Source organism: Mytilus galloprovincialis, chromosome 3 (genome assembly GCF_965363235.1).
Source record: "Mytilus galloprovincialis chromosome 3, xbMytGall1.hap1.1, whole genome shotgun sequence".
Classification (NCBI taxonomy): Eukaryota; Metazoa; Mollusca; class Bivalvia; order Mytilida; family Mytilidae; genus Mytilus; species Mytilus galloprovincialis.
In genome coordinates this window covers 39,853,047-39,878,842 of record NC_134840.1, presented here as the reverse complement: position 1 = coordinate 39,878,842, position 25,796 = coordinate 39,853,047, and the positions used below count along the sequence as shown (strand labels likewise).

General features: G+C 31.9%; 1 protein-coding gene across 1 annotated transcript; it reads left to right on the top strand.

The window, feature by feature from the left end:
• The first annotated feature begins 3,033 nt into the window (after positions 1-3,033).
• LOC143067917 (neo-calmodulin-like) lies at positions 3,034-24,798 on the top strand. Its single transcript, XM_076241544.1, has 5 exons — positions 3,034-3,509; positions 16,459-16,489; positions 18,745-18,888; positions 23,493-23,735; positions 24,467-24,798. The coding sequence occupies exons 1-5, from the start codon at positions 3,507-3,509 to the stop codon at positions 24,496-24,498; spliced, it is 453 nt and encodes a 150-aa protein (XP_076097659.1). The 5' UTR covers positions 3,034-3,506; the 3' UTR covers positions 24,499-24,798.
• The last annotated feature ends 998 nt before the right edge of the window (positions 24,799-25,796 follow it).

The following is a 25,796-nucleotide window of genomic DNA, read 5'->3' as shown; positions in this document are numbered from 1 at the left end:
AGAAACAAAAGTTAACGTGTCTGTGTCTCTATACATCTCGCCTCAAAAGATAATGAAATTTAGTTGTGTTTTAATTTGCTAATGACAAAATCAATATTAGTGCCAATGTGAACTATATTCAGAGATCTAATTACAATATTGGTACGATAACCCTTACTTATAAATTTGTTTAAAGGTTCGATGAGTTTACAAGGATCACATAGTGATTTCCTCGCTTTAAGTACAATATTACCATAAAATTTAGGATGTGAAATACCATTTTTAATAAGCTTTCTACAGGTATAGCCAAGTTTACTTATCAAATCTTTGTATCTATGAAAGAATTTAGTAACAGTTTAAGCCTTTTTCAACTGATTTTTATAGTTCGTTCTTATGTTGTATTGTTATACCACTGTCCCAGGTTAGGGGGAGGTTTGGGATCCCGCTAACATGTTTAACCCCGCCACATTATTTATGTATTGCCTGTCCCAAGTCAGGAGCCTGTAATTCAGTGGTTGTCGTTTGTTTATGTGTTACATATTTGTTTTTCGTTCATTTTTTTACATAAATAAGTCCGTTAGTTTTCTCGTTTGAATTGTTTTACATTGTCTTATCGGTGCCTTTTATAGTTCACTATGTGGTATGGCTTTGCTCATTGTTGAAGGTCGTATGGTGACCTATAGTTGTTAATGTCTGTGTCTTTTTGGTCTTTTGTGGATAGCGGTCTCATTGGCAATCATACCACATCTTCTTTTTTATATTATATGCTTTAACCGAATCACTGTATCTACAAAGCGAAATATTCTCCTCCTACAATAATGTGACTTCGTATCCGTTAGGTTTTTTTCACAGTAGTTAAAAAAATTATGCGCATTTTTAACATTTTGAACAAAACTGCTAAATCGACGTGATTTATAAAAAGAAAACTCCAGCAGCGTCCTGAGGCTCCTTTGAAATTTTCTTATAAATATATCGTAACTATTTTCAACACAAATATTTCGAAAAGTACCGAAACAATTGCGAGATTTATATTGCACGGGACACCCGTCCGTAAATTGGTGAAAAAAACGTTCACTTTTTACCTTTTCGAGTCAAGATACTCCATAACCAAAGACTGAATATTACTAGTAAAACACTGGTCATGTTTTTCATCAGAACTGATAACAAAGAAATGTTCGGTTACGATACAGGGATCATCGGGAAAACTTTAAACACCATTAAGCTCTAAAACAGAATGTCTATAAATAACATGAATCAAGCTCTAAAACAGAATGTCTATAAATAACATGAATCGTGACTTCTGTTCTCTGAAAATATGTCGTTTGCACCTCCACCCTTTCATTACATGCATAGTTTTCTGAATAGTTATGAATCACAATACAATTATTTTGGGGCTAATTTTCCTTCAGAGATTTGAGTTGAGAATTTTGCCAGTGTGCGCGAAATTGATGACCTGTAAAATGATCTAAAACATATTTAAAGTGTGCAAACATTTCAGACGGCTTTGAGCATTTTCGTACTAATGTGAGTTTTCACTGTTATATACTCGTATTTCCCCCAACTTACAATTGGAGCATCTGGGTGGTCTCTAAGTTCCTGATCGTTGAAATCAAGTAAGTACACACCACATTCGGTGCTTTTTCTATAAGACAGGCTATATTAAAACAGTCATGTGTTGTGTCTTTGCCACTCAAAGTAGCAACCGCTATGTCGGTAAGATGCTCATATACAGGGAACTTAATTTTTTTTCTTCCGATAATTGCGGGTGAATATGTTTCTTTCTAAACTCCATACACTTCAGAAATAAGGACTTAGCCTCGACATGACTTGCATCTTGCCAACTACACCGATTTTCCAATGAGGTACGAACATCGCGTGTAACGTCATACAGTATTGTATTTTGGATACAATTTTTTTACATTTAGTTAGCAATGTCTTTCGATGCAAAATTTCAAACTAATTTTGAATATATTTGATATGTAAAATTCTGAAAACATGAGTTAATACTTCGACTTCTTGATCCGATGCCTAACATTCGATCATCGTAAGTCACCTAACCCGATTTTCTTAATTCAGTGATGAATACTTTTTTATTGTTAATCTTCTTACGATAATTGCGGGTGAATAGGTTTCTTTCTAAACTCCATACACTTCAGAAATAAGGACTTAGCCTCGACATGACTTGCATCTTGCCAACTACACCGATTTTCTTATGAGGTACGAACATCGCGTGTAACGTCATACAGTATTGTATTTTGGATACAATTTTTTTACATTTAGTTAGCAATGTCTTTCGATGCAAAATTTCAAACTGATTTTGAATATATTTGATATGTAAAATTCTGAAAACATGATTTAATACTTCGACTTCTTGATCCGATGCCTAACATTCGATCATCGTAAGTCACCTAATCCGATTTTCTTAATTCAGTGATGAATACTTTTTTATTGTTAATCTTGCGTCGACCCAGCTTTTTATGAATGCAGATAAAAAAAATCAGTAATATAAAATTGACTTTTTTGGTATTATTGTGCATGGACAGATTTAAAAACTTCAACTTTCAAATGTTTATTTATTTGTTCACAAAATAGGTATTTTAAGTTTTGTTCACACCAAAAAAAAAACCAATATGGGCCGAATAGTTAAAAAGCAGCTGCCTTGTTCCAGAATGTTTAGCGATAAAAATGTTTATAGTAAACGATGCATGCACTTAAAGGCACATCAAAGATTAACACACATCGTTTTATTTTTCATTTATTTTCAAAACATCTTTATTAAAGTACAATGTACAGTTAATCTTTGAGCATGTTCGGTTTAATTAATAAAATGAATATATAGCTTATTCTGTTAAAGAAGACAAAATAGTAAGAACAATAACAACGCAATAAAGATATTGTTTAAACGTTTTTGAAACATCAGCGGTAAGGGTGTATCACAGAATTTCACGCTTACTTAACCTGATATATGTATCTGTAAAGGCTAAGTAATTAGTGATCGTTCTCGTTATAACATCTGTGTTTTCTACATTATCACTAGGCAAAAAGCTTCTAATTTAATGATAATCATGCAATGTTGATGATCGTTCCGTATTCTGGTTTCTACGATAACAACAGTCGATGGCTTCTATTCAATAAACGATTTATTATTGTGATTAAGACTTCAGTAAATAACAATTTTTCAAGTTAATCTGGATTTTAATAACTGTTCTATCTTAATCAAAACGCCATTAAAACTTCAACGTGTGTTTATCGGTTAAGCGTTGATTACGGTAATACATATGGACGTAATGATTTCTATCTGCACTAATCACTGTCTATGTCTTGACGATCTATACTGTTCTCCTCATAACTAATACACGGGCAGAGGAAACGTGTTATGTCCTCCAGGATTTTTGTCATTGTTTACGATAAATATTCAATAGAGATTGATTCCTATGTAGGAAATCTATAACAAAAAAACTTGTATATTCATCTTACGTATTGTTATAACAAAGAGAACTAGGAAATTGAAATTTATATATATTCAGATGGTAAGTGGATTTTAATCTTCTTTATTCTATAACATAAACATGAAATTACCAGTAAACTGTTTATGCTTGTTAATTTATTGTAGTTAATGTTTTAATGAATGAGAACATATTTGTTCAAGATGCGGAATAAATAAATGAACATCCATCATGCCACGATCTTCTACCTGATATCATGATTTGATGACATACCCACATTTGTTTGTCTGAAAGAAAATGCACGTTCTAGTGAATTAAGTATAAGGTTTATTATCAGTCAATAATGCCTTCAAAGATCTGTTTGTTTGTTCTAAGAAGTGGTATACATTGCTATAATTAAGTGCAGTTGTTAAAGGGGAAAAAATCACAAACACGAGTATACATTTCACCAACTATAACTTCTCTGAGATAGTAATTAATAACTTATTTATAAACACGTACAACTGGCTATGACCGGTCTATGTAAGTGTCGGAACTCTGTTTATGAAATTTTATGTTCTGGTTATAACGGTGACACAGAAATATGTCACGTCTGTATGTAAGTTTCGTACCAAGTTGTAAATATTGAAATAAAATAAATGTTCTTTACTCTAACATATAAACTATGCATAATATATAAATTAATAGACATCACCACCACTGAAGGTATAGGGTTAAATGATCTCTGTGAAAATGAGATATGCCAATGCTAATACAACTGCATATCTAATGCTATTGACTAGCTAAAATAGCCAAACATAAAAGAAATGTTAAGTTTGTCTTAAAAGCTTCACACATGTTCTCGTAGCTGCAAAATGCCAATATAAATCATAGATTTGACAAACTCACAAAATCATTTATAACCAAACTCATTTCGTTTATTAACCATCCATGTATTTCATTTCATGTACGTACTTTTACTTTCAAACATAAGAAAAAGATAAGAGCAATTGGTACAATTTATTTGTTGTCAGAAACGCAAGAGTCATTAGGTGTAATATCCATAAAAGTTCTATTAAGACACAAGTATATATAATTACATAATTATGTAAAAGATTCTTCGTTTTATGGAAATGAATATTGTAGGGGTTCCTTAGTTTATATCATCGTACTCTGAAATTTGTTATGCTTTTATCTTTTTCAGTTTCAGTTGCATGTACGAGACATGTGTGTAAGATATAAAACTATTTGATTGTACAATCTTTTAAAGGACTTTTCCATCATGTTTTTCCTTCTCAATTTAGAATAAATATTGTCTGTTAAATATTATAATAGCCCATAATTATGATAACAATTCAAGGAGAGGGATATACTAGTAATCAACAAGTACTAAACATTTTAAAGATGACTTGTAATAGGGCCTTTCTATACTTTGTATAGAAAGTCCCTGCTTGTATTAAAAAGCTTTATCCATTTTATTGCTTCGCACCACGGTGCGCACTATTTGTTTCATGCGATATTCACGATATATATCTTGGATAATATCGTAACAAATATCAGTTCTCATGTGTTGCTTTATAGTTTTGGCAAGAATGAGATATATAATTGGGAATATGTCCCGGACAGGAGTAGGATATCAAATACGAACAAAATTCCAGCATTGGTAGTATAGATCCGATCTTATATCCGCTCAATACATAACTTTGCGTTTATTTATTAGTGTACCAGACGTAACCATGCTTTATAATGTCGTGTTAAATTCATGTTATTGGTAAAATATTCTTTGAACAATTTTATCAGCAGACATGTATTCCCTGTTTTAAAACCAAATAATAAATTACAAAAAGATAAGCCAAGACAATGGTATCCCCAAATTGTGCATTAGAACTGTTATAATATCTCACATATTTAGGAAGCATCTTATATCGATTTAATGCATGAAGATATCCAAATAAATATTGTGTCAAAAATGAAGACTTGGCTAAAAGTGCGAAATAAATGAGTGTTTGTACTAATGAGATGAATAACTCTTCTCCAATACTTAAACATTCATATCTTACTTTTAAAAACATTGTAAAACAGCGAAGCCCCCCAAAGCTTTTCAGAAAGCTAAAACTTAAAATTGAGAAAGGAAATGGTGAATATGTCAAAGCGACAACCACCCGACCATAGAGCAAACCACAGCCGAAGGCAACCAATGGGTCTTCAATGTAGCGAGAATTCCCGCACCCGTAGGTGTCCTTCAGCTGGCCCCTAAAATATGCATAATAGTACAGTGATAATGGACGTCATACTAAACTCCGAATTATACACAAGAAACTAAAATTTAAAATCATACAAGACTAACAAAGGACAGAGGCTCCTGACTTGGGACAGGCGCAAAATTGCGGCGGGGTTAAACATGTTTATGAGATCTCAACCCTCCCCTATACCTCTAGCCAATGTAGAAAAGTAAAAGAATAACAATACGCACATTAAAATTCAGTTCAAGAGAAGTCCGAGTCTGATGTCAAAAGATGTAACAAAAGAAAATAAATAAAATGACAATAATACATAAATAACAACAGACTACTAGCAGTTAACTGACATGCCAGCTCCAGACCTCAATTAAACTGATTGAAAGATTATGTCTTCATCATATGAATATCAGGTACAATCCCTCCCGTTAGGGGTTTAGTATCATACTATCATAAAATATATGAGAAGAACATAACCCGTGTCATGCCAACAACTGTTTTTTTAGAAATAAATGTGTTTAGTTCCGATGCAAAGACCCTATCAGTGAATCAATGTTAAAGCCAAAATATGCAATCTTTAATGACCTGACAACAGTATCGTAACTATATCCCCTTTTAATAAGTCTATTTAAAGGTTTTGTTAGTTTCTGAGGAGAATACTGACATTTTTGTGCTTTATAAAGAATATTTCCATAAAATTTTGGATGTGAAATACCTGAACGTATAAGATGTCTGCATGTTGAGTTATATTTACGAATTATTTCCTTATACCGGTGATAAAATTTAGTAAATGTTTTGACCAGTTTGTGATATCGAAAACCCTGGTGTAATAATTTTTCAGTAATACATAAATTTCTCTCGCTAAAATCTAATACATTGTTACATACACGAGCGAATCGTACAAGTTGAGATATATAAACACCATAAGATGGTGACAAGGGAACGTCACCATCTAAAAATGGATAATTAACAATAGGAAATGAAAAATCATCTCTTTTATCATAAATTTTTGTATTAAGCTTCCCGTTTATGATATAGATATCAAGATCGAGGAAAGGGCAGTGGTCATTGTTATCATTAGCTTTATTTAAAGTAAGTTCTACAGGATAAATTTCTTTAGTATACATACTGAAGTCGTCATTATTTAGAGCCAATATATCATCCAAATATCTAAAAGTATTGTTAAATTTTTGTATCAAATGTTGTTTTGATGGGTCTTTGCTAATTTTAGTCATAAATTGTAACTCATAACAATACAAAAACAGGTCCGCAATAAGTGGTGCACAGTTAGTCCCCATTGGAATTCCAATAACTTGACGATATACGGAATCTCCAAAGCGAACAAAAATGTTATCAAGTAAAAATTCAAGTGCATAAATAGTATCAAAGCATGTCCAATTGACATAGTTCTTTTGTTTATTGCTACTAAAAAATGATCTAAAAGAGTTTGAACAAATGTACTCGCATTCCGACTTTTTAAATGCCCAGTTAATTAGGGATGTGAATTTTTTCTTAATAAGAATATGAGGCAAAGTGGTATATAGGGTAGAAAAATCAAAACTTTGAACAGATTCAAAATCACCAATATATGCATGCAATTTATCAAGTACTTCCAACGAGTTTTTGACACTCCAAAAGTAATTAATTCCACTATTTTCAAAGGCCTTATTTGAACAATTTATTATCAGGTTTTTTATTGTACCAAGTGTACTAGTAAGTAAAACAGACAATTTAGTAGTTGAACAATGGCTGGAAGATGAAATAAATCTATATTTGTAAGGTTTTTTGTGCAGCTTCGGAAGCCAGTACATAGTTGGGACTTTCATTGTGTTTGGTTCTGCTTGTAAAGAAGTAGCTAAAAGTTTATGTTTGTTACAGATGTCGTTTTCTGAAAATGAAGTAAGTTGGAATGTTGGTGAATTCGTGATTTCCTTTTGCAGAACCTCTATATAAAATTTACGTCAAACAATAATGATATTATTAGCAGCTTTATCAGCCGGGACAAAAACAAATTCCTTGGCTAGTTCTGTTAGTTTATTTTTGATACGCGAAATAGGGTTTTTATAGTTTTTGTTGAGGGTAAAATGTTCTTTAAAATGTTGTATTCGAATATCAACTATCTTCATTACTGAATTAAAAAAAGAGTCCAAAGATTTTTTGTCAGCTTTTTCCCGTTTTACCCATTTCAAACAGTAGGCGCGGAGTGAGTCGTTGATGATATTACGACACTCATTCCAGTTAAAAGTTGACGGGGGACGATATTTAGGTCCTTTACTGAGGAATGATTTTAACTCTCGGTCGCGAACGATGTTAAGGTCTCCTGTTATAACATGGGAAATTGGTCCATAGGTGTATTCTGAATTACTGCAATTACACGACATAGGTGTATTTTCAGTGATATTTACATCTTTACACAATTGGCCATAATTAAACACATATTTTCGGGTAGATTTCTTGTAAATATAACAAATGAGAGGGAGTTCAGTATTATCAAAATATCCAGGAATTTGGTCTTTAACAGAATGGTCGTTAAAAATACCGGCAATATTTACAAAATCAAAACCTTTATTGACATACTTTATTTTAATAAAATGTTTTTTATGATCTTCAGGGCGATCAATTTTTGGAAACAGTTTAGAATAACAATATGCCATTATAATTTGGACAATTTCATACTTAGGACTGTAATATGAAATTGTGTTGCAATCCTCTAAAATTTTATTTAATTTATTTATAGGTAAAGAACAAAGCTTGGTTAACAGATAATGTCTGCCGTTGTTTTTTGAAATGGAAATTAGGTCCGAAATATTTGTATGGTTGGTCCGAAATTTTCTTTGATTGCGATTTTTTCTGCGTCCATGAGAACGATTTTTACGAACAGTTTTAGAAACTATATCCAAAATGTTAACAGAATCGGTTCTTGATATATTGCCAATTCCCATGATATTATCATTAAGACCGAGAGGGTAGACTGTCTGTAATTTTTTAATCCAATTTAATTCATTTATTTTTCGTGATCGTACAAACTTGGAATGAGATTCACCAGGCTGCTTATTTACTACTTCTAAAGGTTGAACTGTTAAATATTTAATAGGATGACTGTGCTTCTTAAGATGTTGATAAATGATACTTTTGAATTTATTGGGTCTTTTAAAACGATACAGGTGTTCTTGCGTGCGTTTAGATAAATATCGCCCAGTTTCACCTACGTACTGAATACCGCATCCCGGTTTGTTTCATGTGAGTAAATAAATAATACTGTTTGTTTTTCAAGTAATATCAGTTTCAAAATTTAGAGAAAATGTGCGACCATTAAATGTGGACCTTACTGTATTGTTGGTGGAAAGACGGGGACACGTAAGTCATTTTTTGGCATGACACTTATCGATAGAAGGGTAACCACGATTTTTATTGTTAAAAACGTTAGCTATGGTAGTATTTTTAGATAAGCGATTCTGAAGATTGAGACGTGTAGATACCCTTTGAACGAGTTTAGTATTTAATATTTTTCCATTTCAATTTTGTGTTTTCAAATGTGTTACTCATTTCATATGTTGACCAACAAAAACATGTCTTATTCGACCTTTTGCACAAACCCTCTGTTAATAAATTACGATTATTATTGAGTATTTAAAGGTAATATTACTCATACTGTCAACATGGTTCTGGTATTTCAATCATCTTGTTTAAAATTTTAGTTTCATTGCAAAATATTTCTAACTGTATTACCATGATACCTGAAAATAAATATGTTATTTTTTTTTTATAAACTTTAATTTATTTGGAGGGTAAAATCAATGAAATTAAGTAAGAAAACTTCGTTCGTACATATTTTGCAGGATTATTTAGAGAGAATATTTTGAATTAATACTTGCAGATTTTGTCGATTAATAAATGCAAATAAACAAATCTATGATTAGATCGGCAACGTAAGTCCTTCTGGGAAAATCAATCAATTTATAGTTTACTTTACCATCAAATCGAAAATAAATAACATCTACCAAAACTAACCACTGCTACTATTTCTATGCATGTTTTTTGTATTATATCGGAAGCATGTTACAAAAGAAGAAGAGTTGTTGCAAGATTTTTTTAAAGATCTTATTCATATAAGAAAATTCTGCTTGATTATGCACGTTCTTGATTCTGTAATGATAATATCAACGACTTATAAAATTTAAGTTGGATATCATACATGAATGCATTTAACTGGTTGTAATCAAGGCTCAAGAAAAAAACCTTTATCTTAATCAATGCATTATTGCTTTTTGATAACTATTTGCTCCTTAATTCTTTTCATTTTGAGAGTACATTTATTGCTTGAGCAATAAGTGTTCTAAAATTTAGACAAAACTTTTTATCACCTATTGAAGTAATAAGTTGGTTTTATTAAACAATTCCCATCAACGCATACCAACATTAGTATTTATTTTTGCATTGAAGAAAAGAGCAAAATAACAGTACTTTATGTAACTGTCCCTACCAAACGATTGCGGAACAATCAAAATATGTACACGAAATTACTAAATTTGATAATGTCTTATTTAACAGAAAAATAAAAAAAAAAGTCCTTTAATCTAACGTAATGTTGTTTGTATATTATTCAAATACAAATTGTACATAAAGCCTGAGACTTCTATAACACTATGTGTTATAGTAGTCTCAGATAAAGCCGTTTGTCCGTGTACACCTCAGACTTACGCCTATCCAATAACACCTTTACCCTGATCCAATGCAAACACGATATATTAAGCCTGGCATTTTTTCTCTCAATTATTCTAATTGCAGGAAATAAATGAAGTTGCGTACTCAGGAAACTAATTGGACTAAACTATGTACTTATTCAAAGTAATAATGCCGTCTATGAATACTTACATCCCTATACGTATCTATTTGGAAATATCAAGAGTTCGAATCATTGAAGTTGTTCACAATTAAATCTGGACTCTTATGCAATAAATTGGGTTTTTTGGCCATATGAATTCTGTGGCGTGTATGGATTGTTTTGTCTTTAAATTTATGTATATAGATATATATTCATTTTGTTTTCAATATACACTGTACTACTTTGTATTTGTTTATACCTTGTACCATCAAAAATTGAAAAGATTTGTTTTATATGATTGACCATCTATGCCAAATACGTTGTGATATGACGATGCTCCTAGTAGTAAGTCCTCTAGTACTGGCATAATTTAAGCAATACAATGTTTTATAATCTTCAGTTAATATGTATAAGAATGTGTGCCAATAACACAACTTTCCATCCAAGTCACAATTATTACAAAGTAAACCATTTATTTATATATCAAAGTATGGCCTTCAACACGGAGCCTTGGCTCACACTGAACAGCAAGATATAAAGCGACCAACAAATGACTACTGTTAAACCATTTAAACATGAAAACCTACGGTCTAATATATATACAATACGACAACCACTGAACAACAGGTTCCTGGCTATATTTCAAAAATGTATTTGTATTGAAAGTTGTAACTCCCTCACACAAAGTCTATCGTAGACGGATTTGGGGTTTAAGTTCCCAAAAGGTATTTAGGGAGGACATCAAAAGTTCAATGCAGAAAAGAAACTTAATTCACATAACTTATTCACTGACCCCAATCCCCCTTCTCTCTCTCTCTCTTAACTTAATTTGGGAAAAATTAATTGACCAATATGGATAAATGTAAAATCGTTTTTGGATTAACAAAACTTGCAGCAATTTTTACCACCCCGCTCCCAAACTATTTGATTTAAAATTTGTATCCTACATTGATCTTTTGATGTCGTCCCTTACAAGGTGCAGATTAATTTTTGTCGTTTTAATTTTTTGCATCGGCATTGTTTTTTCGTCTTGACTTATGACTTTGTTATTCTGTTGATATAAAGCCTCTCTTTTATTCCAAAAGAGTTTTCTATAGTATGGGTTTGATGCAATGTCTGAATCTTCAACGATGTCATTACCTCTATATTGTTTTGAGATTCATCTGATATTTTTCGTTGCTATAGTTTCAATATGATTACAATAATTTGTACTAATTACTAGTAATTAGTGTTTATGCTATAATACGCTAGACAACTACTTTGTCAGTATTTTTTGGCTTGATATAACCTCCAGAAGCCCTCACGATCTTCTTAATCTTCAAAAAATATATGTAATAAATTGATCTAACAGATGCCAAGTTTTTTCATCAAGGTTGATCAGATGTTAAGTTCTCCATGAATTCATAACAATCTGCTTAGCTAAAGCATTAAAAAAAGTCCCGAGTCTGTCAATCACATCTACGATTTAACCTTTGTTCTGTCCATTTCTTTTTTCAAACATCAGTTTTACCAATTACACAACATAATCTTTATCATTTAGATTTTTGACCGTTCATCAAAAATTTAAACTTCTGCCGAAATTTATGTTTACATGTCGATCTTTTTAGTTCCTAAGATAGACATCAACATTTTTTTGATGATATAAAGAAAACCTCATCAAATTTTATATCGAAAGTTATTTTTTATGACTATCACATAATTTTTTGTTGAGCAAACACAAATGCAGAAAATCTTCTTTTTGAGGGAATTCAGAGAGCGGTTTATGAAACCAGTTTTTCGAATAGTTTTGGGGTTTAAAATATCGTGTATGACTGTGTAATGGCGAGAAATTAGCCCTTTTACTGTGTGATTAAAGAATTGAACTATGTTAAACTGAAATAAATGATAACACATTGAGAGTAAGGTCTATTGCTCATCTTGAAATTGGCAGTTCTGATCAGAAATTAGTATTTTTGCCCATTGAAAACTGATCTTTATAGCAATATTCTAACAGCAATTTCATATGAAAAGAAATTTTTTAGTTGATACAAGAATCTATGATTTATAAAAAAGCTTAAAAATATATATTACACATCCGTACACCGGAATAGGATTATAATCAATCGCAAATATACAACACATGCAGATCATACCGTGACTTTAGATGGTTTGTTATCTTCTGTTCCAAACGATCACACTAAACTGTTTTCCATATTATAAAATGTCACCATCGGAACCACAGAAAATTGACCTTGTTGAAGAGGCGACAAATAAATTAGGATTAAAACTACGGTAGAAGATAAAAACCTGATAAAACAGGTCTTCGCTTAATAGAGTGACCTTTAAAGCAGGTTTTACTGTATTTCTTACATAGAAATTCGATGATAATGATTCGGATGATATCAATAAAAACAATATCTTAAACCAAGTTTAGAAAACGAGACTTGATTACTTCAATTATTACAAACTACACATACAATTTCCTATACCTATACCTAACCAATTGCCATCTGACAATTTTCTAGCAATCATTATTTTACATTTTCATTTTTTGCAATTGCATAGTTGAATTCGGAACAGGTAATTTGAAGAAAAAATGGGTTTCCAATAAAATACTGTATATCAACCAATGAAACTTATCATAACCGAATGAGGAGAATGAAAAAGTCAAAAGTCTGTTTATGGAAGTTGTTCCTGACATGATACAATATGAACGATGATTGCCTTATGTAAGAGTTGTCAATGTCAATTGATATTTTAGGTAAACAATATGCATATGGTATTTGCGATAATAAATATCGAGTTTTCTGTGACATTTATGTCATATTGCTTTTAGTCTTGATGACTTTCACGCACAGAATTTAATCACAGATTATTTTATAACGAATATAATAGGCCATAAGCAGAAACCCAAAGTGTGTTGCTCTGATAAGGAACTTTTCAGTATATTTTTTTAACACAGTGACCAAGATACTGTGTTAAAAAAATACTGAAGTGTTCGTTATTTGAGAAACATAAGACAAGTCTAATCAAGTAGCCAAAAGATCAGCACACAACCAATCATAAACATGCCCATTTGTAAAAATGTAAACCTAACGTAAAGAAAAAAATCGAGCGAAAGTTAAACATGTACGGGCTTTCACGACAGATAGTTATATGTTTAATCAAAGTATGAAAGTATAGCTCATACAAGCTTATGTTTTAATCTTGAGACGCTGATGGAGCACCTGAGCTCTTGGTGAGGTTCGTGTATGTTTGTATTTAATTTCCTGTATGTTTTCAGGATCTTTTCCTCGATTTGTCTTTTCCGTTCATCATGGCATTGTCTATCTTTAAGTCGGATAATGCTTTATGGGTACCTTGTTATCATTCTCCCATGTTCTATTCATTGGCGACATTACTCTGGTAAATAATTGTAACACTGATACAAAAACGTCACAGATATATTCGAAAAAAATGAGCTTGGTTAATTATTTCTCGGTTGTATATTTCCAGTATACACATATACGTAACGAAAAATGTTTACTTAAATACTCTGATTTTAAACTAATAGAAGCTTTTTGATCTGAGCCGATCTGAAAAGTGTGAAGAACAAATAATTTCCACATTCAGTCTGTCATATAAAGGAATGTGTGAGGCATTTGCCTGTTTGTTTTGTATCAAGAAAGAGAGTCTCGTCACTCCAACTTTTTCTGTTTTTTTTTCAAATTTCTGCTAAAAGCATATAAGAATAATTATCTTCTCATATTTAAAATATAACGCGTTATTAATATGGGTAATTTCAGTGCTGTTAATCATTAACTATGATGTAACAGATTTAATGTACACATAAAACGAATGAGAGATTCCGGATGTTTCTAGTTATATTTTGCAGTTACGGACTCAGATCGTGATAATATAATGAAGTACTCTGATTTCAATTGATTGATGATATTAATGGTTGCTTCCCAGCAAATTCATCCTTCAATTACATGTATCGAAGATTTGTTTCCTCGTATCTAAATACTGATCACAACAAACTCAATCTAGTCTTGATACTTATTTGGGTTCATTTCTTTTCCGAAACTGAATAACATTTGTATACCTAGATTGATTAGAAACACCGAATAAGGCAATGCAGAGAGTGGTAATGAGATGGCTGATTTTTAAAAGGCATTCTTCCTTTATTGCAATGTAATGTCATATTTTGTTTCCAATGAACGAGGTCAACAGGATTCATATTTAAACTGATTGGTTTGTTGCTCAGTCTTCAGTTATCTATGTTTTGTGTTTTTCTGTCTTTTTTTTATAGCCATGGCCTTGTCAGTTTACTCGAGCATCCTCTACAATAAAGGTGCAAAGCCACTATAACAAATCGTCACATCCGTTTGTTTTATAAAATAAGTAACAAAAAGTTATTCATTTGTTTACTTGTTGTTTCGTTAAATATTTTTAGTAACCTGGGATGACCTTGTAACTTATGCTTGCAAACAGTGAAAACGAGATTAGAAACTTTCAGCGAGGATTATTATTCTTTATGCAATTATCTGAAGTTAAATTGTTTGCTGTATGACTAGTACTAGAAAGAATTAATTAAAATTTGAATTTTACAGTTTCTTATTAATGAAACAAAGGTCAACTAATTTCCCCCTATTTTGGACCATAAAAGTAACCCTTTGGTAGGTAAATATGTATGAAATGGTACAATAATAATTAAATGATACGTAAAGCAATTTCGATTACAGGGGAACCATTTTTTGTGCCTCTACAGAACCTACTGAAAACTGAAGTTTAACATAACACTTGCTGGAAAGTCTAAGGGTTCACATAAGATTGATATGGAAAATTCATACAGCATGAACATTTGGTGACATATTACATAACTTACATTTATTGATTGTATAAATGAACAATACAAGAACTATGGTTCTCCTTATCAACTGTTATAATGTTGGCAAGATGAATATTTGGTGATTTCCTGATCTTCGCTGCTACAATTTATCATGATGTGGTGTTCCAGTGAGTGACTTTTACATGTCTTTTTTCTTCGAAGTTGATTCTAGAATTGAAATGATCGATGTTTTATTTTGAACAGTCATCAAAAAACGAAAACAACAAGGAATGATACATTTCATACATCTAAAGGGCTTGTATTGATTTACCTATAAATGATGAAGATAAACGTATTTTAAATAGAAAAAAAAACATAAAGTCAGGAAAACAATGAATAGATAGGACCTACCACACTTCAGCACTTTCTAGGTGTTATTACTGTTGTAGATACTTGTTTTAGGTCAGTATTTTTCTGATTTTACTTTATTTTTACTTAATTTCGAGATTGTTGTTTTCATTAATCTCTGATGATATCACAAGCTGAGTAGTCAGTATTTTGGTACTGGCACGATTTAAAACAATCTAAATTCTAAAATTGTTCGTTTATAAATTTTGAAATTATAAAGGAAATGTCGAATAGCATTAATACATACTTTACCCTTAGATATTGAATGGGTTTCTTAGTTTCCAAGGGTCAAGATTGCTATACATTTCAGTTTTTCCTTTGATTGTCGAATAGCATGAATACATAATTTACCCTTAGATATTGAATGGGTTTCTTAGTTTCCAAAGGTCAAGATTGCTATACATTTTAGTTTTTCCTTTGATCTGCCGCAACTTCACCGTGTTACATCTACAAACTACATCAAATACCTTGTTTGTGTTTACTTCCTTAAACATTGAATGTAAACTTTGATGTACACGTCGTATTCACTGACATTAATTGCAACGGCTAACCACCACAAAAAATAGTAGAATAATTTTAATGAAACCGGCGAATCAAATGATTTGAGTTGTTAAAATTTAAAGAAAAAACGTGTTACACTTATTCAAACGTTATTAAGATTATGCCGATTGAAACCTTGATGACTCGGGCCATTGGAATTTCTTGTGTTTCACTGCTAAGCTCTTTATAATAACCAATTAACATTTTACTTTTTCTGTATCTAGACTATATTGGCTGTATTTGTTTTTTTTTCAGGCTGGTCAGTTTTCAGAAGAAACGATAAGTGGTAAGCATCTGTATGTGTGTCTAACGAATATTTAAGTGCCAGTCGTTGTAAGAATCATGAAACTTTGAAAATATCAAAACAGAAAAGGGACACAATTGATATATTCGTGCACTTTTCTTAATTTTGAACCTAAATTATTGTCATCTTGAGTGGGTTTTTTTTGTCATTTTTCACCACAGCCTAATTTTTAGGCAGATTGGACCTTGATTTTGCTGGTGATAAATATTTAGAAAGGATATACCCATTTTAATAGCAGCGTCAACAAGATCATGTAAAAGCGCACAGGTTCACTTGTCATATCGTACGTGTTATGTGGGGTCGCCAAAGGTTCTAATCTGCATATGCTTTACTCTTTTAACTGTTAAATTCCCAACTGGAAAGCTTCTGACATACTGAGTGAGCGTAAACTCACTGTTATCGATAGCCGATGACACACAAGTTACAGGTAAAAGATTAAGTTTATTTACCAACATGTGTTATAAACATTTAAAATGTGGTGTCGCCAAAGGTTCTGAATGACTAAATCAAATAATGCGAATAAGGGGATTTTTTTTTGGGGGGGGGGGGGGGCAGGAGGATTTTGCAAATAAATAACTCAGTCTTGATTATCACAAAAATAAATGGTCTGTACTGTGGTAGTTTGAAAATAGATTACCTGACTTGCAATGTATTGAAAATAAATAACTCAGAAGATCTAATCGAAAGTATGAGATGGCTCAGATTCTTCATAAGTTCATCTTTTTCCAAAAAAAAATCGGGAAACATATCTTTTAATAATAAAAGTATAAGTATTATTTGAATATACTGGAAATGTCTGAAAATTGGTTTCATTTAACTTGGGGTATATTTTCTCAGGAGCACTTACCTCATTTTTTATTACAGGGCCGTAACTACATTGAGGCAAATGCCTCATGTAGGAAATTTCAAAACCAAACGCTTGTCTCCATATCAAATTGTGTACACGGCGAGTGCCTCACAAGAAGCACGTTATGTTCTCCCTCAGAAGAAGCCCCTGATTTTTGAAGATCAATGTTTCTTATTTATTTGTCTTTTGTTCATTGATTGCCCTTCTGTTTTCTGTTGGTGTTGCATTTCTTTTGAAATTTAGTAATTTTCTTGTTAACTTCATCATGAGTTTAAAAAAAACAGACTTAACTATGTGAATTACATTTTTGCTTTATCATGCATATTGGTCTTTTGATGTTGTCCCTAGAAACTTAAGTCTTACACTGAATCTATACATTTTGTTTTGAGACCAAAATATTGTCAAAAAATTATTAAACAGAACTTGCATTTTTTAGATTAAGAAACGGTCTGGGGAACACCAAGAAAGCATGATTTTGCATCATTTGTTCTATAGCTTCTTGGGCCTTCAGTGGCTCCAAAACCATTCTAAAAAAATTTGCCTCGCTCCGCTCGCCATGAATATGTTTGCTAATACTTTTAAAAAGGCTAGATACAACATAACTTTAATACTGTGTATGTATGCAATACATGTATATGCAGTCAGAATATAGAAGAGTAATTTCTGCAGAGGATGATGACTAATTCTGATTAAATGGTACATAATGACATGACTATACATGTAATATTTGTAATAAAAAATATTCGAATAAAAATATAGTTGTGAAAATAAATAATCAGTCCCTTGCTTTAACGAAAATGAAAAATCTACAATAGTGCAGAAAATAGATAATCTGTCCTCTTAGATTACAAAAATAAATAACCGATCCAAATCAAATCCTTATCCGATGACAAACAAGTTACAGATAAAAGATTCAATTTTATTACCAACATGTATTACGGTTGTCCATATGGAAATGATTTTGAATGTCATTTATTTATACTGAATTATAAACGTAAACATGTTATCAAAATGCCCTGCATTACAATGGACAAAGCAACACCGTATTCACAGAATTTTGATTAGATCGAGGAAAACATAGCTTCTTAAAGCAGATAGAATATGCACATAATATTAAATAAACAAAAATATGCAATTGATGAAGTAATCTTTTACACCAAAGAGAAACTCGTAATTCAGGTTTATACTTGGTACTACTTACTGAACCAGAAATTAATAAAATCTGCATTGCATTGTGTGTGTGTGTGTGCATTTACATGACAACAAACATGCTTCACAGTAATACTTTACGGCATGTAGGTACATATAAACATGTATAACGTGAAGGTTTTTATCAACTATATCAACTGTATCGTTCATCATTGTTACTATCATTCATGTTTTTTGGCAGACTGGCGAGAGTCGTTTTCATTGTTCGACAAGAATAGAGACGGCGTCATATGCTGTAGGGAATTGGGAGGTGTGATGAGGTCAATAGGTCAGACACCAACAGACGATGACGTTCAGAAAATGGTTTCAGACGCAGACAAGGACGGTATATGCCTTTTAATTTCTGATACTTGCTATCATTAATCGTATTAATATGCCAATCAAAAGATAATTACACAAAGAGAACACAAAAGGATATCAGACTGGATGTTGTCGAAGCATTATTTGTTTATAATTGCATTATCTCGAGTCTATTACCATTATTAAAAAGGCGACCTTGGTATTCGGGTATAAATACTTTCTATTAATGTTATTTCGTCGTTGTGTTTTTTTTTTTTTTTTTTTTTTTTTTTTTTTGGTGTTGGTAAAAAGTAAAAACACAAAAATACTGAACTCCGAGGAAAATTCAAAAAGGAAAATCAAAAATCAAAAGGCAAAATCAAAAGTCCAAGCACATCAAACGAATGGATAACAACTGTCATATTCCTGACTTGGTACAGGCATTTTCTAATGTAGAAAATGGTGGATTGAACCTGGTTTTATAGCTAGCTAAACCTCTCACTTGTATGACAGTCGCATCAAATTACATTACATTGTCAACGATGCATGAACAAAACAAACATACTCAAAGAGTAAAAATGTCAAAAATAGGGGTACAACAGTCAATGTTGTGTTATCATCTTAATATCACTACATAAACAACAAATGTAACAAAGTAGCACAAAAAGGCATACATCAAATTCAACATTCTCATTTTGCTTTTCCTATACGGCTGAATTTATCTATGTAAAGTCTACCCATAAATGAAAGAAGGTTTTCATTACTGGTGTAAAATTGCGCGTTTGAAATTCGCACAGGTAGACATAAAAATAATTTTGTCGTATGACGGCATACATAAATGCAGACTCACGTAAAGTAGATATAACAAAAAACAGACTTACAGTAAAAATAATAAATAAAATAATGGTGTGGTTCAAAGTATGACGGGATACATAAGTACAGTTTCACGTCAAATACGGCTGAATTTATCTATGTAAAGTCTACCCATAAATGATAGAAGGTTTTCATTACTGGTGTAAAATTGCGCGTTTGAAATTCGTACAGGTAGACATAAAAATAATTTTGTCGTATGACGGCATACATAAATGCAGACTCACGTAAAGTAGATATAACAAAAACCAGATTTAACAGTAAAAGTAATAATAATAAATAAAACAATGGCAATAAAACAAGCGATATCATCAATGAGCATAACACAAATTTCAAAAATAATTTCTTTGACGTCAGCCTATTTTTTTGTCGTGTTTTCTTAAATCTGTTGCTGAAATGGAGTCACCAAATTAAATTTAATTGTTTCTTTCGTGTGGTTAATTTTAAAATGTTTGAATAGGCAAATACTGTGCTGGGAATCGAACTTTCTCCTCGAAATTGTTAATTTGTGACTAATATCAAACACATCGACATAACCTCTCTGTCAGTTATTGCTTAAATCCAAACAAATAATGACATGAATGTATATCAATATGAGGAATCTTTATTATAATTGTATGTAATCTAAAGATTCCATTTTATTTGAAGGAAAATAGTGGTTTTAAGATTGAATTAGATTGACCGATTTATATGTTGTCCGCCAACAATTCTATCAACATGAACAAATGTTTAAATATTATACTCAGCGTTTCAATATTGAACAATATTCGATATCATCTAAGGCGACATTCAATATACAACTTCTATGTAACTGTTTCACATATGCACAATATTAACCGGACTGATTATCTACACTTATGATAATTTGCGCAAAGCCAAACAAAATTAAATTAAACAGTTATATTTTGTAGTCATAAGTGTAGGCAAGAAATGAGCTGTTAAATAGACAGCAAACAGGGTTTTCCGTAGTTTAAAGGTTTTTTTCATTTTTGATTGCCATTAACCGCGTTTTGTTCATAATTTCCAAGTTATCAAGGATCATAACTCCTGAACGGCAAACTAAAAAAATCATCAAATTGAAGTTGGCCTCCACTTCGTCATTAGTAACCTCATATGAAATATGATAAGCATTGGTTAATACTCAGAAATGACATACATAAATTAAATAAAAACGGTAATAACTGTCCTTTCCTAGACGTAGATATTTCAGATTAACACTGGAAACACTAAACAAACTGGACGATTTTTTTCCGATTGTTAGTTTGCCTTCTCTGGATGGTAATTTTTCTTTTGGCACCATCTTTCTGTGTTTATATATCACCACTCGGTCGCTATGCCCATGTTTGTAGTGCCGTTCTGAATTCAATGAATTTATGTTTTAGCGGTATACTATCAAGTCTGATATATTGTTACCACAAATCACTTTAAAGCCTTGACTAAATTCATCCATATATTATTATATTTGGTTTGGCATAGCATATCTTGATTTTTATTAAGATGCTCGGAATTTTAGATACGATTTAGGTAAACTTATTGGAAATCAATTGTGCCCCTCTTCTTGCCGACTTGTTTCTTTATTATAATGAGGTTGACTTCATACAGGAACCTCTTAAAAAAGAAAGATAAGAAGTTAGCAATATCCTTTAACCCTACTCTCCGCTATATAGATGATGTTCTTTCACTAAATAATTCAAAATTTGGTGACTATGTTGAACACATTTATTCCATCGAACTAGAGATAAAGGATACAACAGATATAGTTAAGTCGGCCTCATATCTTGACTCACATCTAGAAATTGACAATGAGGGTCGGTTGAAAACAAAATTTTACGACAACAGAGATGATTTCAGCTTTCCAATTGTGAACTTTCCATTTCTAAGTAGCAACATTCCAGCAGCACCTGCATACAGGGTATATATCTCCCAATTAATACGATATTCTCGTGCTTGCATTACCTATCATGATTTTATTGATAGAGGGTTGCTGCTATCAAGGAAGCTATTAAACCAAGAATTCCAAATGGTGAAGTTGAAATCATCCCTTCGTAAATTTTACGGACGCCATCACGAGTTGGTTGACCGTTATGAAATAACCGTTTCACAAATGATTTCGGATATGTTTCGTACGTAGTAACTACAATCCCCTTCCCTTTCATGAATGTGACCTACCGAATTAGACTATTTACAGGATTTGTTATAACATGAGCAACACGACGGGTGCCACATGTGGAGCAGAATCTGCTTACCCTTCCGGAGCACCTGATATCGCCCCTAGTTTGTGGCGGGGTTCGTGTTGCTTATTCTTTAGTTTTCTGTGTAGTGTCATGTGTACTATTGTTTGTCTGTTTGTCTTTTTAATTTTTAGCCATGGCGTTGTCAGTTTATTTTCGATTTATGAGTTTGACTGTCCCTCTGGTATCTTTCGTCCCTCTTTTATTGATCCGGGAAATACATGTTTTCTAAAAGATAACCAGGTCAACACTGTAATGAGATCTTTGAATATTGTCTTTATTGGTATAAATATTGAATTTGATATCAGTTAATTAAAACCAAACTATATAATTGTTATGCATATGCATATTCTCGGTTCTACAATCTGTCAATACCAGTATTTTGGCATTTGGAAAGTCGTGTAATTTATGCCCAACCTACGATACTAGTAGAGGGGCATTATGTTTTTGTTCGTCCGTCTGTTCTTTCGTTCGTCCGTCCGTTCGTCCCGCTTCAGGTTAAAGTTTGTAGTCAAGGTAGTTTTTGATGAAGTTTAAGTCCAATCAACTTGCAACTTAGTATACATGTTCCGTATAATATGATCTTTCTAATTTTAATGCCAAATCAAGAGTTTTTTAACGGTCCACTGAACATAGAAAATGATTGTGCGAGTGGGGCATTCGTGTACTTGGGACACATTCTTGTTTCTATATTTGTTAATGACTTCTTTACACTTAATCTATAAGATGTGTACTGTCGATATTTTAGTCTTGTTTAAATAGTTGTTATATGCTTTGACCTAGCTGTCAGTAACTGTGATTGCTTTCAGATCTGGACTCAAGTGTCTTTTTTGTTGTTGGTGATTACGGATCATGAATAAATATCCTGCCACGTCAGGTCTATTTTTGGTTTGGTGTTGTTTCCTGCTTTCAATCGATCTAAAGACGAACCATGTTCAACTGATTTTTTTCGTTTGAAGTAGTTTACATTTTTCATTTATCATTTTGGGCCATATTAAAGCTAACTATGCGATCTTGGTTTAGCTCGTACGGTGACCTATAGTTGTTTACTTCTATGACATTTGGTCTCTGGTGGAGACTATACACAGCGCAATCTTAAAATTATCAAGGACATTAACTCTTGACGTTAAAAGTGAAAATCGTCAATATTGAACTTGACGTTCATTTTATAATCACTGACAACATATTAAAATTTGAAAGCATTGATTGGTTGAACAGTTCATAAGTTATCGTACTGAAACTACGTAAAGTGTCGTTTTCCAATATATTAAGAACAATAACTATTATAAAATTGTGAATGGTCAATATTGACACCTTATCTTTTAAAGTATTGGTTGAACGGTTTAGCAATTGAAGAGTAAGTTAATTTGTTAAGAAGTTATTGAACGGAAACTGTCTGTTGACATTGAATTTCATTTGCCCGCCATACAACATCAAATAAATTTGATTTTTACTCGGACAAACCCGGTTGAAAAACTATAATTGATTTTTTTTTTCTTGAAACTTTCATAACAAATCTAAAATTCACATGTTTAGATGTTATTTTCAGGGAATGGCACTGTCGATTTTGACGAATTTGTAGCAATGATGTCTCGTTACTATTCGACTATGGACCCCGAGAAAGAAATGAGAGACGCATTCCGTGTATTCGACAAGGATGGAAATGGTTATATCAGTAAATCAGAATTGAAGTCAGTTATGCACAGTTTAGGAGAAAAACTAAATGACCAAGAAATTGAGGAAATGATCCGTGCTGCTGACGCTGATAAAGATGGTGCAATAAATTATTCAGGTACCCTGTATATTGCAATTATAATGTTTTAACTCCAAAATACCTGAAACATTTGAAATTCAAAAAAACATACATCTCCATGGTCTTGATTCTCTTTTTAAAAGACAGCTTTTTCTACCTTAATTTTTAACATCGAACCACACAAAAATGAAAATAATTGAAAAATTGCTTCATTATTTGGGTAAACTTGATTAACTGTTAGAATTCTGGTTAACGTTAAAACAGTCATCAACAATAATTGCTACAACCTCTTATTAAGATATGTAGAGAGTTGATTCTAAATAAGACAATAATCCTTTTATATATAAAGAACCCCTTGTTACCAAAGAAATAATACAATCAAGATTCCTTTAAAAATATGCTTTATAACGTTATATCATCAACAAAAAGATTTAAGAATACATTCATATGGCATAACAAATATTGTATACTTTAATAAGACTAACGAGTTGGAAATGCATATGTTAATTCAATGTTTTCATTGATTAAGTTCCGGTGCAAAAAAAGTGAAAAACTAGATAGGAATTACTATAAGTATTTGACACAATCCAACATCAAAATTTTAAAACATTAAATAAAAGTAAAATGATAATATCGTGCGAGTCAAATTTACTATGTTAATTCAATGAATTTGTCATGCACCAATTACGATACAAATTAAGATCCAGTGGTTCGTAACCCTGAAATTCTACATTTTTTATTTTAAATTGTCTACTTTCTTCTTTTTTTAGAATTCGTCAAAATGGTATGTCAAACGAAGTGATGTTAAATGACAAATTCTTTAAACTGTAACATATCTAACATATACTTATCATTCCCAAAGAACGACGAAAGTTTCCTATCAAGACACCATCTACCTAGCAAGATATCACCACCATTATAACCAGTAATTGGAACTAATAACTACACATCAAACAGTATTCTTGTTCAGTGACAGTGACATTACTATATCGATATTGAAGGTTGTAATGTTTGTTTGTTGAGCGAAATGTATATTGAATGTATGTCAACTTCCTTTTACAATAAAGTCAAGGCTTGAACATGCTGTGTATATCAAAATTTATATCCTTGCACTACATGGTTTTTTTTTCAATCAAAATTGTTTGCTACTTTTGCAACAATATTTTCTCAGTAAAATGACAATTGCAAAATGTCGCTTATTAAAAGTTTCGTTAACAATGGTTAGCTCCTGTCATGTAATGTTGACATTTTAACGATATATTCAACATTTCCATTAATGCTGGAGGTTCGGCATGCCACAAAACCAGGTTCAACCCAACATTGTTTTCTTAAAATGTCCCGTACCAAGTCAGGAAAATGGCAATTGTTATAATAGTTATTAATTGTACTAGGATTATAATTTAGTACGCCAGACGCACGTTTCGTCTACATAAGACTCATCAGTGACGCTCATATCAAAATATTTATAAAGCCAAACAAGTACAAAGTTGAAGAGCATTGAGGACCCAAAATTCCAAAAAGTTGTGCCAAATACGGCTAGGGTAATCTATGCCTGGGATAAGAAAATCCTTAGTTTTCGAAAAATTCAAACTTTTGTAAACAGGAAATTTATAAAAATGACCACATTATTGATATTCATGTCAACACCGAAGTGTTGACTACTGGGCTGGTTATACCCTCGGGGACGAAACGTCCACCAGCAGTGGCATCGACCCAGTGGTGTAAGTAGTTATCAAAGGTACCAGGATTATATTTTAGTACGCCAGACGCGCGTTTCGTCTACATAAGACTCATCAGTGACGCTCATATAAAAATATTTATAAAGGCAAACAATATAGTTCATTTCTGAGTGAGTGCCATTTTAATGTTGTGTTTTTGTTGTGTCGTAGTTCTCTTATATTTGATGCGTTTCCCTCAGTTTTAGTTTGTAACCCGGATTTTTCTCAATCAATTTATGAATTTCGAACAGCTGTATACTACTGTTGCCTTTAAGTCATATGAAACTTCATTGTTTTTTAAAAAAGTTAAAAACATGAAATTTACACCAAATTTAAATAGTAAAAGCTGTCCTTTCCTATATTTAGACATTTTTGTTTTTAA